At 45.1% G+C, this 15,190-nt stretch overlaps 1 protein-coding gene across 1 annotated transcript in view; it reads right to left on the reverse strand.

Annotated features, from left to right (window-relative positions):
* LOC143288413 (uncharacterized) overlaps window positions 1–12,784 on the reverse strand; it is a 39,097-nt gene extending 26,313 nt beyond the window's left edge. Inside the window, exon 1 of the mRNA XM_076596853.1 lies at window positions 12,397–12,784. Within this exon, the coding sequence (XP_076452968.1) occupies window positions 12,397–12,549 (153 nt within the window). The 5' untranslated portion in view covers window positions 12,550–12,784. The remainder of the gene's footprint in view (window positions 1–12,396) is intronic.
* Window positions 12,785–15,190: the final 2,406 nt, after the last annotated feature.

Consider the following 15,190-nt stretch of genomic DNA (forward strand, 5'->3'; position numbering starts at 1 on the left):
TCTCTCTCTCTCTGTCCCCTCCCTTTGTTCTCTCTCTCTCTGTCCCCTCTTTGTTGTCTCTCTCCCTCTGTGCCCTCTTTGTTGTCTCTCTCCCTCTGTCCCCTCCCTTTGTTCTCTCTCTCTCCCTCTGTCCCCTCCCTTGGTTCTCCCTCCCTCTGTCCCCTCCCTTTGTTCTCTCTCTCCCTCTGTCCCCTCCCTTTGTTCTCTCTCTCTCTCCCTGTCCCCTCCCTTTGTTCTCTCTCTCCCTCTGTCCCCTCCCTTTGTTCTCTCTCCCTCTGTGCCCTCTTTGTTGTCTCTCTCCCTCTGTGCCCTCTTTGTTGTCTCTCTCCCTCTGTCCCCTCCCTTGGTTCTCCCTCCCTCTGTCCCCTCCCTTTGTTCTCTCTCTCCCTCTGTCCCCTCCCTTTGTTCTCTCTCTCTCTCCCTGTCCCCTCCCTTTGTTCTCTCTCTCCCTCTGTCCCCTCCCTTTGTTCTCTCTCTCCCTCTGCCCCCTCCCTTTGTTCTCTCTCCCTCTGTCCCCTCCCTTTGTTCCCTCTCCCTCTGTCCCCTCTTTGTTGTCTCTCTCCCTCTGTCCCCTCCCTTTGTTCTCTCTCTCCCTGTCCCCTCCCTTTGTTCTCTCTCTCCCTGTCCCCTCCCTTTGTTCTCTCTCCCTCTGTCCCCTCCCTTTGTTCTCTCTCTCCCTCTGCCCCCTCCCTTTGTTCCCTCTCCCTCTGTCCCCTCTTTGTTGTCTCTCTCCCTCTGTCCCCTCTTTGTTGTCTCTCTCCCTCTGTGCCCTCCCTTTGTTCTCTCTCTCCCTATCCCCTCTTTGTTGTCTCTCTCCCTCTGTCCCCTCCCTTTGTTCTCTCTCTCCCTGTCCCCTCCCTTTGTTCTCTCTCTCTGTCCCCTCCCTTTGTTCTCTCTCTCCCTCTGTCCCCTCCCTTTGTTCTCTCTCTCCCTCTGTCCCCTCCCTTTGTTCTCTCTCTCCCTCTGCCCCCTCCCTTTGTTCTCTCTCCCTCTGCCCCCTCCCTTTGTTCCCTCTCCCTCTGTCCCCTCTTTGTTGTCTCTCTCCCTCTGTGCCCTCCCTTTGTTCTCTCTCTCCCTGTCCCCTCTTTGTTGTCTCTCTCCCTGTCCCCTCCCTTTGTTCTCTCTCTCCCTGTCCCCTCCCTTTGTTCTCTCTCCCTCTGTGCCCTCCCTTTGTTCTCTCTCTCCCTGTCCCCTCTGTTGTCTCTCTCCCTCTGTCCCCTCCATTTGTTCTCTCTCTCTGTCCCCTCCCTTTGTTCTCTCTCTCTCTCTCTCTCTCTCTCTCTCTGTCCCCTCCCTTTGTTCTCTCTCTCTCTCTGCCCCCTCCCTTTGTTCTCTCTCCCTCTGTCCCCTCCCTTTGTTCTCTCTCTCTCTCTGTCCCCTCCCTTTGTTCTCTCTCTCTCTCTCTCTGCCCCCTCCCTTTGTTCTCTCTCCCTCTGTCCCCTCTTTGTTGTCTCTCTCCCTCTGTGCCCTCTTTGTCGTCTCTCTCTCTCCCTCTGTCCCCTCTTTGTCGTCTCTCTCCCTCTGTGCCCTCTTTGTTGTCTCTCTCCCTCTGTCCCCTCTTTGTCGTCTCTCTCCCTCCCTCTGTCCCCTCCCTTTGTTCTCTCTCTCTCCCTCTGTCCCCTCCCTTTGTTCTCTCTCTCTCTGTCCCCTCTTTGTTGTCTCTCTCCCTCTGTGCCCTCTTTGTCGTCTCTCTCTCTCCCTCTGTGCCCTCTTTGTCGTCTCTCTCTCTCCCTCTGTCCCCTCCCTTTGTTCTCTCTCTCTCTCTCTGTCCCCTCCCTTTGTTCTCTCTCTCTCTCTGTCCCCTCTTTGTTGTCTCTCTCCCTCTGTGCCCTCTTTGTTGTCTCTCTCCCTCTGTCCCCTCCCTTTGTTCTCTCTCTCCCTCTGTCCCCTCCCTTTGTTCTCTCTCTCCCTCTGTCCCCTCCCTTTGTTCTCTCTCACTCCCTCTGTCCCCTCCCTTGGTTCTCCCTCCCTCTGTCCCCTCCCTTGGTTCTCTCTCTCTCTGTCCCCTCCCTTTGTTCTCTCTCACTCCCTCTGTCCCCTCCCTTTGTTCTCTCTCTCCCTCTGTCCCCTCCCTTTGTTCTCTCTCTCTCTCTGTCCCCTCTTTGTTGTCTCTCTCCCTCTGTGCCCTCTTTGTTGTCTCTCTCCCTCTGTCCCCTCCCTTTGTTCTCTCTCTCCCTCTGTCCCCTCCCTTTGTTCTCTCTCTCCCTCTGTCCCCTCCCTTTGTTCTCTCTCACTCCCTCTGTCCCCTCCCTTGGTTCTCCCTCCCTCTGTCCCCTCCCTTGGTTCTCTCTCTCTCTGTCCCCTCCCTTTGTTCTCTCTCACTCCCTCTGTCCCCTCCCTTTGTTCTCTCTCTCCCTCTGTCCCCTCCCTTTGTTCTCCCTCCCTCTGTCCCCTCCCTTTGTTCTCTCTCTCTCTCTCTCTCTCTCTCTCTGTCCCCTCCCTTTGTTCTCTCTGTCCCTCTGTCCCCTCCCTTTGTTCTCTCTCCCTCTGTCCCCTCCCTTTGTTCTCTCTCTCCCTCTGTCCCCTCTTTGTTGTCTCTCTCCCTCTGTCCCCTCCCTTTGTTGTCTCTCTCCCTCTGTCCCCTCCCTTTGTTGTCTCTCTCCCTCTGTCCCCTCCCTTTGTTGTCTCTCTCCCTCTGTCCCCTCTTTGTTGTCTCTCTCCCTCTGTCCCCTCCCTTTGTTCTCTCTCTCCCTCTGTCCCCTCCCTTTGTTCTCTCTCTCCCCCCGTCCCCTCCCTTTGTTCTCTCTCTCTCCCTCTGTCCCCTCCCTTTGTTCTCTCTCTCCCTGTCCCCTCCCTTTGTTCTCTCTCCCTCTGTCCCCTCCCTCTGTTCTCTCTCTCCCTCTGTCCCCTCCCTTTGTTCTCTCTCTCTCTCTGTCCCCTCCCTTTGTTCTCTCTCTCTCTCTGCCCCCTCCCTTTGCTCTCTCTCCCTCTGTCCCCTCTTTGTTGTCTCTCTCCCTCTGTGCCCTCCCTTTGTTCTCTCTCTCTCCTTGTCCCCTCCCTTTGTTCTCTCTCCCTCTGTCCCCTCCCTTTGTTCTCTCTCTCCCTCTGCCCCCTCCCTTTGTTCTCTCTCTCTCTCCCTCTGTCCCCTCCCTTTGTTCTCTCTCCCTCTGTCCCCTCCCTTTGCTCTCTCTCTCCCTCTGTCCCCTCCCTTTGTTCTCTCTCTCTCTCCCTCTGTGCCCTCCCTTTGTTCTCTCTCCCTCTGTCCCCTCCCTTTGTTCTCTCTCCCTCTGTCCCCTCCCTTTGTTCTCACTCCCTCTGTCCCCTCCCTTTGTTCTCTCTCTCCCTCTGTCCCCTCCCTTGGTTCTCCCTCCCTCTGTCCCCTCCCTTTGTTCTCTCTCTCTGTGCCCTCCCTTTGTTCTCTCCCTCTGTGCCCTCCCTTTGTTCTCTCTCCCTCTGTCCCCTCCCTTTGTTATCTCTCTCTGTGCCCTCCCTTTGTTCTCTCCCTCTGTGCCCTCCCTTTGTTCTCTCTCCCTCTGTCCCCTCCCTTTGTTCTCTCCCTGTGTGCCCTCCCTTTGTTCTCTCTCTCTCCCTCTGTCCCCTCCCTTTGTTCTCTCCCTCTGTGCCCTCCCTTTGTTCTCTCTCCCTCTGTGCCCTCTCTTTGTTATCTCTCTCTGTCCCCTCCCTTTGTTCTGTCTCCCTCTGTGCCCTCCCTTTGTTCTCTCTCCCTCTGTCCCCTCCCTTTGTTCTCTCCCTCTGTGCCCTCCCTTTGTTCTCTCTCCCTCTGTCCCCTCCCTTTGTTCTCTCTCCCTCTGTGCCCTCCCTTTGTTCTCTCTCCCTCTGTCCCCTCCCTTTGTTCTCTCTCCCTCTGTGCCCTCCCTTTGTTCTCTCTCTCTCCCTCTGTCCCCTCCCTTTGTTCTCTCCCTCTGTGCCCTCCCTTTGTTATCTCTCCCTCTGTGCCCTCCCTTTGTTATCTCTCCCTCTGTGCCCTCTCTTTGTTATCTCCCCCTCTGTGCCCTCTCTTTGTTCTCTCTCCTCTGTCCCCCCTCCACCCCACCCCAGCCCTCTCCCTCCCCACCTCTCTCTCTCTCTGTTTTTACTCTCAATTCTCTGTCCTACACAGCTTGGTGTGGCTGTTACCACAACACATGAATCCTTGTGTGCAAAGGTACAGACTCAAAGCAAGTAGACTCTCACTGGGTTGCAAATTTTATTTTTATTTTTTATTTTTTTTAAAGAGTATGTATCCATTAAATCCTGTTTATTTCACACCTGTCATATACACCTGTCACTCTGTCAATATGCGCTCGCGTCAATATGCACACGCAGACACAGGTCTTTAAAGAACTGAACCATGATGGCGGCTCTGAACCCATTTATGGGTGTTTTCAATCTAAAACGCACATTGCTGCGTTCTCCCATCAACATCGTTAAAGGGGAAAGAACCACAGCTCAATGGACCGACTGCCAGGAAGCCCAGACCAATCAAAATAATTTTCCCTGATGTTAGTTTCAAAGAGATGGTCCTTAATAAATCAAAACACCTCAGAAATAACGAGAAACAGTCTTTCCGCAAAATGGTTATTGTACCAGATAAGACCAAAAAACAAAGAGAAGGTGACAAGAAACTGTACATGGAGATGAAAAGACAGAGGGATGAGGAAGGACTGGATGTCATCATCAGAAATGGTAAAATCATTCCCAGACCCAAACCCGGACAGGATGAAAAGGACAGAGCTGGTAACACTGGGGTACCAAGCTCAGAGCACTGACTCAAGAATATCAAAAGAAATGCTGTAAATAATGTAAATACTGCAAATAAAAAAGATTTGAAAGTTACAAACAACAAGAGTAATGGTAATGTAAGGGGTGATAGTTACAGTCCTGAAGGTCTGAAGTTTTTACTATTAAACGCTGATAGTATTGGAAACAAAAAACAAGAACTGAATGCCTTGGCTTGGGATTTAAATCCTGACATTATTGCAGTTACTGAACTGAAGCCAAAGACCCTGAGACCTGACTGTGGATGGGAACCTGTAATTGATGGATATGTTTTATATACTAATGAGGCTGGGAGGGGGGTAGGCTTGTTTGCAAAGACGAATCTGAATGTGGTACGTAGTACACAGCTGGAAGAAGTCTTCAGTCCCTCTGTCTTCTGCTCCATTGCACTTGATAATGAGGAATTAAAAGTTGGAGTTGCATATAGATCTCCCAGTAGTTCATTAGAAGAAAATAAGAAATTAATTAAATGTGTATCACTGTTTTTTGAAGGCACAGGTAAGAAAGTGTTGATGGGTGATTTTAATTATCCAGATATTGATTGGGAACAAGAAGTGTGTACCAAACACATAGACCACCCTGCTTCAAAATTTCTGGAAGTATTGCAAGATAATTTTGTGGTACAGTTTGTTACGGAACCAACACATTTTCGTGGTAATCAAACAGCAAATATTTTGGATTTAGTTTTAGCAAACAGAGATGACTTAGTTTATAATGTTTTATATTATCCCCCTATAGGTAAAAGTCACCACTCTAGCATTATTTTTGAAGTTGATACTGGTATTCTACTACCTGGTAAGTCGAAAGGCAGACGCTATTTTTATGATAGAGGTGATTATGAGACAATGAGGCATGCATTGGATGACATTAATTGGAAAGAGACTTTGGAACTCAAATCTGTGGATGAGTGTTGGTCTTGCATTTCTGATAAATTGAAGGAATTACAAGATAAGTATGTGCCATTTAAAGAGTTTTGGACTGGAAACAAAAGTTACAAAAAGACTGTCCCATTTTCTGTTTTGGAAAAGATACGATTGAAAAGAAGGACCTTCAGATGGTATAAGAAGTATAGGACGACTGAAAATTATAATGCTTATGCACGTGCTCGAAATCAGGTTAAGAGGGCATTACGAAAAGCTACCAAGGAAAAAGAGATGTCTATTGCAAAGAACATTAAAAGTGACCCAAAGAGACTGTTTAATTATATTGCATCACAAACTAAACCAAAGGAGATTATTCCAAACTTAAGAACACCTGGTGGAACTTTAACTAACAATGACAAAGAAAAGGCTGAGGTCCTAAATTTGTTTTTCTCTAGTGTTTTCACAGTGGAAGATGTCACCAATGTTCCTTCTTTTGAGTCAGAATGCAAGGCTTCAACATATGTCTGATGCATTTTTCAACATTGAGTGCGCAATGCTTGAAAAATCAATAAATATGTAAATGAGTTTTGTAATTTAAATTTTTCAAATGAATATCAAGATAATTTTTAAATGTATTCACTGTTCCTGCGGAAACAACATCTTGTGACAAATTGTTCCAAACATTTGTTACTCTATTAGTAAAGAAATGTGCAAATCTGGAAGTTTTAACTGAAACTTTTAATAGTTTGTATGAATGGCCTCTTGTGGTACTGTTCTCATTCAATGTAAACAAAGAGTTTATGGTTCTGCTGTCATATAATCCATGTGTCATTTTATACATCTCTATTAAATCACCACACAGTCTTCTATATTCTAAACTTAAGTTCCACATTCTGTTACCAATGCTTCTGTTGGCCGATACAGTCAAAAGTTTGTACGACTGTCCATGCACAATTGTGTTGTGTTTGGTGTTGTGTTGTGTGTGGTGTGTTGTGTGTGGTGTGCTGTGTGCTGTGTGGTGTGTTTTGTGTTGTGTGTGGTGTGAGGTGTGGTGTGATGTGTTGTGTGTGGCGTTGTGTTGTGTGTGGTGTCACATGTTGTGTTGCGTGTTTTGTTGCGTTGCGTGTTGCGTTGCCTGTTCGGTGTTGTGTTGGGTGTGGTGTTGTGTTGGGTGTGGTGTTGCATGTTGTGTTTGTGTTTTGTTGCGTTTCGTGTTGGGCGTTTTGTTGGGTGTTGGGTGTTGTGTTGGGTGTGGTGTTGTGTTGGGTGTTGTGTTGTGTGGTGTGGTGTGGTGTGGTGTGGTGTTGTGTTGTGTTGTGTTGTGTTGTGTTGTGTTGTGTTGTTCTCTCTCCCTCTGTGCCCTCCCTTTGTTCTCTCTCTCCTGTGTGTTGTGTTGGGTGGGGTGTTGTGTTGTGTTGGGTGTTGTGCTGGGTGTTGTGTTGGGTGTTGCATTGTGTTGGGTGTTGTGTTGAGTGTTGCATTGCGTGTTGTGTTGCGTGTTGTGTTGTGTTGCATGTTGCGTTTCGTGCTGCATGCTGCGTTGCATGTTGCGTTGTGTTGCGTGTTACATGGTGTTGCATTGCGTGTTGGGTTGGGTGTTGTGTTGTGTTGTGTTGTGTTGTGGTGTGTTGTGTGTGGTGTGGTCTGGTGTGGTGTGGTGTGGTGTGGTGTGGTGTTGTGTGGTGTGGTGTGGTGTGGTGTGGTGTGGTGTGGTGTGGTGTTGGGTGTTGTGTGGTGTGGTGTGGTGTTGTGTTGTTGGATGTTGGGAGTTGTGTTGTGTTGTATTATGCTGTGTTGGGTGTTGGGAGTTGTGTTGGGCGTTGTGTTGTGTTATGTCATGTCATGTTGTGTCGTGTGACATGTGTCATGTTGTGTTGTGTGTTGCACTGGAGTGTCTTGTGTTGTACTGTGTTGATGAAACACACATCAGGTCAGTACAGAAAAGTCTGGCACTGACAAGAATACCACATGAAAAAAAAAGACTATGCTCAGGTTGGAACCAATCCAAGCATGAAGTGCAAGAAACTCTGTCAGCTGTCATGACTGGGTCTGCTGTCTGATCAGCTTTTAGCCCCACCCCCACCCATACCTCCTCCCCCCTCTTCACCCACCCCCAAATGCTGGGGAATTTCCAAGTGCACTGGAAGAAGGAAGTGGGGAACATGAAGCAGGCGTGAAGTCTATTATGTATAAATATATCACATGCCTATATAAACCAGGCGTGAAGTCTATCATATATATATATATATATATATATATATATATATATATATATATATATGTATGTATGTATATATATACGTATATATATACGTATATATATACGTATATATATACGTATATATATACGTATATATATACATATATATATATATATATATATATACACATCACATACCTATATAAAGCAGGCGTGAAGTCTGTCATACATATATAAATTCTATATCACATATCTATATATACAGCTGAAGGAAATTACCGAAATAAATCATGTAGGGCAGTCTGAAATTTAGGGAAGAAATTATACAGATACACTGAGATAAATGACAAGAACTAACTGACAAGTTGGGGGATTGACAGAGCAGCTACAAGTTTTTAATGCATCACACATAACATAGGAGGTGTTTTTTTTAAGTGAAGGAAAACAATACATAGACAAGGACACAGTTACTCAGCGAGTTACATAGAACATGAGAGACACTTATTACCAGACAATAATGTAATTGATCACAAGTTCCATAATCTCTTTGATTACATCTGCCCTTTACTAAAATTAGTAGAAGTTTTTTGTTTGTTTTTTTGAATGATCAAGAAACAAGTTCCTTGCTCACCACTGATAAATATGAACTCTACTTGTAGTTGTACAGTTGGTTGTCCAAACTATTTTGACCACAGATTAGATGCTCTGTACAAATGGGCAACCCAGTCAGAAATTAAAACACACACACACACACACACACACACACACACACACACACACACACACAGACCACACACACACACACACATTTCTTTACTTATATAATACTGCCTCTCACTTACATCCTGCAAATGACCTTTGCATTTTAAGTACCCAAGCTCTGCAAACTCAACTTCTCACACTGCCCTTATTGGCTTTTTACTGTTGACACTTTTTGCAACACATATGCATACAGATAGGGCTTCAGCTCACACCACCTCCCAAGGTCTTGTTAATGTAGAACCGCTGAGTGAAAAACAAAGAAACAGGATGTGGAGGAACATGTAGCAAAACAGACCCTGTTTGGTCACCGTGCACGCATGTTTGGTTATGAATCCATACAGTTGTAAATCCATGCTTTGTAACACTTAATAACAGCTTTGTACTGTCCCTCTCCTACCCACCCCCTCATCCCCACCCCACCCCCACACCCCCTACACACACAATCTCTCTCAAACCTTCCTTACCACTCCCCCTGCCCCCTTTTCATATCTAAATAATTTCTCAGCTTTTTTTTTTTTTTTTTCTTTTTTTTCCAGTCCCTCACACAGATCTTTCCTTGTCATTTACCTTTGTAAACTACTTGTTTCCTGGCAGATGGGTGAGGTTGCACTCCACAATCAGGAACTGGCCTCCACCCTACCCCATCAGTCATCACGACTGAATTTTGAAAACTTTAACACCTCAGTGCAAGAGAACAAGAAAAAGAGGAGCAGGGAATATGAAAACAATTCAGACAGAGGGCGATTGAGGGCGCAGTGCAGGGATGGATGGCAAATACTGGCAAAGAGAGATATGATACAAGAAACATGTGAAACAATAGTCCTCAAATTAAGCAATACATAATCATATTAATGACATCTGAATGTTCAATATATAGAATTAAGTGTATCTGTTCATACCTTTAGGTGTGTATTCACAAAATTGCTGCAGCAAGCCACATTAGAATAAAATTAAAAAATGAAGCTGACAAAAGAATGTTGAACTATCTCTATAAAATATCAGAGAAAAGGCGTTGCCATCTTCATGATCTCAGTACAATGCAGTCATAATACAATTACCTTATATAAAGTCCAATGACCAAGAACAGAAAGAATGTAATGAAGATGAGAAAGGAGAAAAACTGCCAATACTGATTAAGTGAAAATACTTATATTATCTTTTAACAGATTAGTTGAATAATAAGCAATAAGTGGTAAGGCATTTCAAACTTTCTCTGCTGGTTTGAAACAGCACACAAACACACACACACACACACACACAGAGAGAGAGAGAGAGAGAGAGAGAGAGAGAGAGAGAGAGACAGAGAGAAACAGAGACAGAGACAGAGAGAGAGACAGAGAGAGAGAGAGAACAACCGTCTTCTTCAAATATTGTTCTTTTCTTTCTCTACATTTGTGGACTCCAAGTCCATCCTTCAACTGTCCTACACATGGCCTTTTCAATGGATGACCAGTTTAACTCTGCAATTTGAGCCATACTTTACTTTCACACACGAGTGCCTGCTTGAGTGTGTTCATGTTTCTATTGTAGGGTTAGAATTTCCTGGATGTATATTTCTAACCCTAGAATAGAACATGACCATGAATTCCCCATGCTCTCCCCTTATCCACCCCCATCCTGATCAGAAGACAAGACACTGAACAAAAGCATCCCAAGCCCTGACAGACTACAGAATGAGGGGCAATGACCCACCTAACAGCACAGTACAACTGCTCTCCCATACATGGACTTACCCCCCTGACACAACAGGAAATAGGAAACAGTGACATTGTGCAATGGTTTCTGACTAGACACCAATCCCATCCTTCACAACAAACTTGTGTGAGCTGTGACTCAACAGTCAGTGGGTTCAATATGGACCAAAACTTTCCCACACAGCTTCTCTCTCTCTCTCTCTCTCACCTTTCTCTCACTTCAATCTGGTCCTACAAAAGTCTGGGTGCTAGTCTTTGGGATGAGGCCATAAACAGACACTCTTTGACAGATAAAACAAAAATAACATGCGGGCCCTGAGGGCAAGGCGGTTGCACTCTTACTGGGACAACAACTTTGAATTTCACAGACAAATCTTGAGACAAATCGATACAATTCGAAATGAGGTTCACTGCATATCATTTTATTATGTACCTGGCTGTCACAACAGATCACAGAGAAGATACCACACCAAGTTTATGGACAAAATGAAATAAAAAAACAACAACAAAATGACACATGAAAATGCAAACTAAATTGAAACAAAATAAAATCAAATGAAAGAAATAATAAAACCCTTGATTACAACTATTTTTTTCTCTCCTAAGTTCTGTTCTAATAACATGTTTCCATGATGATATCCTTTCTAGTTAATATATCCCAAAATGATCTGCAAGTTACAGAGACATTTAGAATACATTTTGCATGGGCAGACAGGATGGACTTATCAGTATAATTTAAACACAAATATGTTCAACAAATGAGCTCACTGGGTGAATGATCTCAGTCACTGGTTGCTTTGCAGCAGTTTCTGGATCAGGAAAAAAAAAATTCTGTGAGCATATGTGTGAGCATGTGTGTGTGTGTGTGTGTGTGTGTGTGTGTGTGTGTGCGTGTGTGTGTTATTTCAGGAATATAACTTTTTAAAGCACATATCTGGCTGTTCATTCACTGTACATCATACATTTATATGTAGCAATGCTAACCGAGAACATAAAATAGTTTGTGATGTAAATAAACAACATGACTCAGCTAGGATGTGCTTGTCTTGGCTGTTACTACCTAGATACAATGACATATATTTTAATCATTACTACTAACAGTAACATGATGCACATACTGTATACATGTATGCACACATTTGCACATAAATGCACAAGAACACCCACATGATTCTTATTGTTGATATTCATAATTCTGCTGACAATCATGTAAGAATCTTCATTCAAATACTAATTTTTTTTAATGGAAATCTTATTAAGTGAATGTGTTTAATACCATTACTAAATTCACTGCCAGACTTTTTTTTCTAACTGTACATTAATAAGAAACAAGTTTACTGTGCATTATTAAGAAACAAGTTTAACCTTGCTCTGTTATTACCGCTACTAGGACTAGTAAAAAGTACACTGTACATAATTATCGCTAATCAAGGGACCGACATGCATTACTAAACCTGCCATAAGTCCATTTTATTCTTTCAGTTTCAAGTAGTAAAAATCAACAACAGAAATGATCTTGTCGCTCTACCACTGTACACAATTATCGCTAATTATGGGACCGACATGCATTACTAAACCTGCCATAAGTCCATTTTAATCTTTCAGTTTCAAGTAGTAAAAATCAACAACAGAAATGATCTTGTCGCTCTACCACTGTACACAATTATCGCTAATCAAGTAGTAAAAATCAACAACAGAAATGGTCTTGTCGCTCTACCACTGTACACAATTATCGCTAATCAAGGGGCCGACATGCATTACTAAACCTGCCATAAGTCCATTTTATTCTTTCAGTTTCAAGTAGTAAAAATCAACAACAGAAATGATCTTGTCGCTCTACCACTGTACACAATTATCGCTAATTATGGGACCGACATGCATTACTAAACCTGCCATAAGTCCATTTTAATCTTTCAGTTTCAAGTAGTAAAAATCAACAACAGAAATGATCTTGTCGCTCTACCACTGTACACAATTATCGCTAATCAAGGGACCGACACGCATTACTAAACCTGACTTTAGTCCATTTTATTCTTTCAGTTTAAACTTAAGTTGAATAAACTCAAGCAAAGTATGTCGGTAAAATCCTAGCAACCAAACAAAGTATATCTTCCACGGCGTCCGTCTCAGCAATCTTGTAAACAAACTGTGTGCTTACCTTAAGCGAAGATTTCGCTACCTTTCCCTCTTTTCCTTTGGCCAGAGCGGTGAATGCGTGCCAGATACTCCGTCGGGTGTCTTCCACCAAAGTTTCTAAACTGAGCAAAGCCATGACCGGATGGAAAGCACACTTACTCTGAAGCTCCACCATATGTATGCAGGATACAACTTCACACTTCTGGAGACGATTCACTCAACACTCAACCCCGCAAGCTGACAATGTCAACGTTCTCTAAATATGGTCACATGGGATGGAGACGACAGAGACAATAGCTCAGCTGCGGTGAGGTGCAGAAAAATTGGCCTGTCGTAGCCTGGCTGACTAACGTGAACCACGAATTTTTTTTATTTTTATTTTTATTCTTCTTCTTCCTTTCTCTTCTCACTGTCAACCAAAGCTTCCGCGTTGTACGCAAGGGACGTCACTGACAGAGAGGGGGCGTGGCTTGTTGAAAGTTGGCTCTGAGAATAAGTGTTTGACTTGAAGAAAAGTGGCAGAGTGGTAAAGACGCTCATCTGCCCATGGTGTGTCATTGAGGGTCTGGGTTCGATTCCCGCTCTTGCCCTTCCCATCGCCTCGGATAAATAAAACTGATCGTCTAGTCATTCGGATGAGACGACGGATAATCATAAGTGCTGGCCCCGGCGGTGTGCAGCAGGCACTTGGCGCACTGAAAAAGAACACACGACAGCAAAAGACTTGTTCTCTGGCAACATTCTGTGGAAAAAATCCACACAAATACATATACATGCACTCAATGCCTGGCTAAGCGCGTTGGGTGATGCTGCTGGTCAGGCATCTGCTACTTACCCTACTTGTCCACAAACTACGTCGTTACGGCAATCAGAGGCCGCACCAATGCCTGGATCAAGAACTTCCTTGCAGACCAGACAGACAGCAAACTGTGGTGGTGGAGGGAACAAGATCTGACTTCCAACCTGTGGAATCCGGCGTCCCCCAAGGCTCGGTCCCAGGGCCAAGTCTTTTTCTCCTATACATAAACGATCTTCCTGATGGCATCAAGTCGAGAATCCGCCTATTTGCCGACGACACCATGTGCAGCAAGACCATCATGAAGAAAAGAGACGAGCGAGTGCTGCAACAAGACCTACACTCCCTTACCACCTGGGAGGAGAAGTGGTCCATGGAGTTCCATCCACAGAAATGCTCAACGCTGAGAGTCTCTTGGAAGCGGAACAAGATTGCCCCTGTGTATGAGCTACATGGACAGAACCTTGAGAATGTCATCACCACTAAGCACCTTGGTATCAACATCCAGGACAACATGCAGTGGGAATCTCACATTGACTCCATCACAAAGAAAGACAGCAAGACCCTAGGCTTCGTCCGGCGCAACCTCAAGATCGGCAACAAGAAGGCCAAGGAAACTGCGTTCGCCCTTGTTCGCCCGCTTCTTGAGTACGCAGCCACCGTCTGGGATCCCTACACTGCAAACAGACGAGATTGAGGCCCTCGAGATGATCCAGCGAAGAGCAGCAAGATGGGTCTCAACTTGAATCGCCACCGCCAAACATCATGCGTGGACTCCATCCTGCAACAGCGTCGTAAGAAAGCCCGCTTGGAGATGTTTTACAGATTCCACCACGGTCTCATCTCCATTAACTCCACGTACCTGCCCAAACCATCTGACAGCAGGCTGAGCTCCAGGACAAACAACGACCTGAGCTACGACATCCCCACCTGCACGACACGGTACAGGCAGATGACGTTCTTCCCGAGGACCATACCAGAATGGAACAAGTTGTCTCAGGAGGTTGTGACGGCTGAGTCACAGGACTGCTTCAAGTCCAGGCTGGCCTCCCATCTCTAGAACCTGAAACACCCCCCCCCCCTCCCCATCACCCCCAACCCTCCCCCTTACCCTCCTCCTGTACTGGCCACCATCCCCTACAATCCCCCCTTCCCCCCGCCCCCATCCAGCCCCTGCCACCCCTCCCAGTTACTTTTCTACTCCTGTTCTTTCCCATCCACGGCTGCTGCAGAGGCTTGGCATCATGTCGGTGCACGCTGAACGTGCACTGGCTGGCCAGGCCAACAAACAAACAAACAAACAAAAATATTATTATTTTTAATCCTCACAACAGCGCAATCTTCGGCAATCTCTCCAAACTACGATAGAATCATCAGTAAGATGATGTTGGCCGTATAAAGGAAGAAGAAGACGCCTGTGTTCTTGGGAAACTCAACTGGACTTGCACATGCCAGTCATGTATAACAACCGCACACAAACTTTGTAGCACGTAATAGGCCGCGCATGAGCATTTCCAGATATTAGTATGTAAAATTGCTTCACTGATATGCAGAATAAAGATCTAATTTCTTTTCACCCCTTTTGGAGAATGGATGATCACATTATGGCTAGATTGTAGACCTGACATCCTAACAAACAATGATCATATTCGAACTGTTTACATTACACTAAAACACTATCAAACATTGTATTAGTTTACCGGCGATAATTGAAAATAATTAGTAACAAAGAAAAGCCTCATTGAAAGACTATGCACTATCAAATACGGTTTGTTTTCGACTTTGAAAAAAACTGCAGGACTGAAAGGCAGCCGGTTTGTAAAACCCTAGATGTCAGTGATGTACATTCAAACATATCGTTCAACTATTTCGTTGTGGCGTGTGCCTCAGTATATACTGCCTGACGAGTGTATCAGAGATAAATGAACGTCAGTGTGTGAGTCTGTGCCAGTGTGTGTGTGTGTGTGTGTGTGTGTGTGTGTGTAAGTGCGTGTGTGTGTGTGTGTGTGTGTGTGTGTGT

The sequence above is a fragment of the Babylonia areolata genome, chromosome 12 (assembly GCF_041734735.1).
Source record: "Babylonia areolata isolate BAREFJ2019XMU chromosome 12, ASM4173473v1, whole genome shotgun sequence".
In the NCBI taxonomy this organism is placed as follows: domain Eukaryota; kingdom Metazoa; phylum Mollusca; class Gastropoda; order Neogastropoda; family Buccinidae; genus Babylonia; species Babylonia areolata.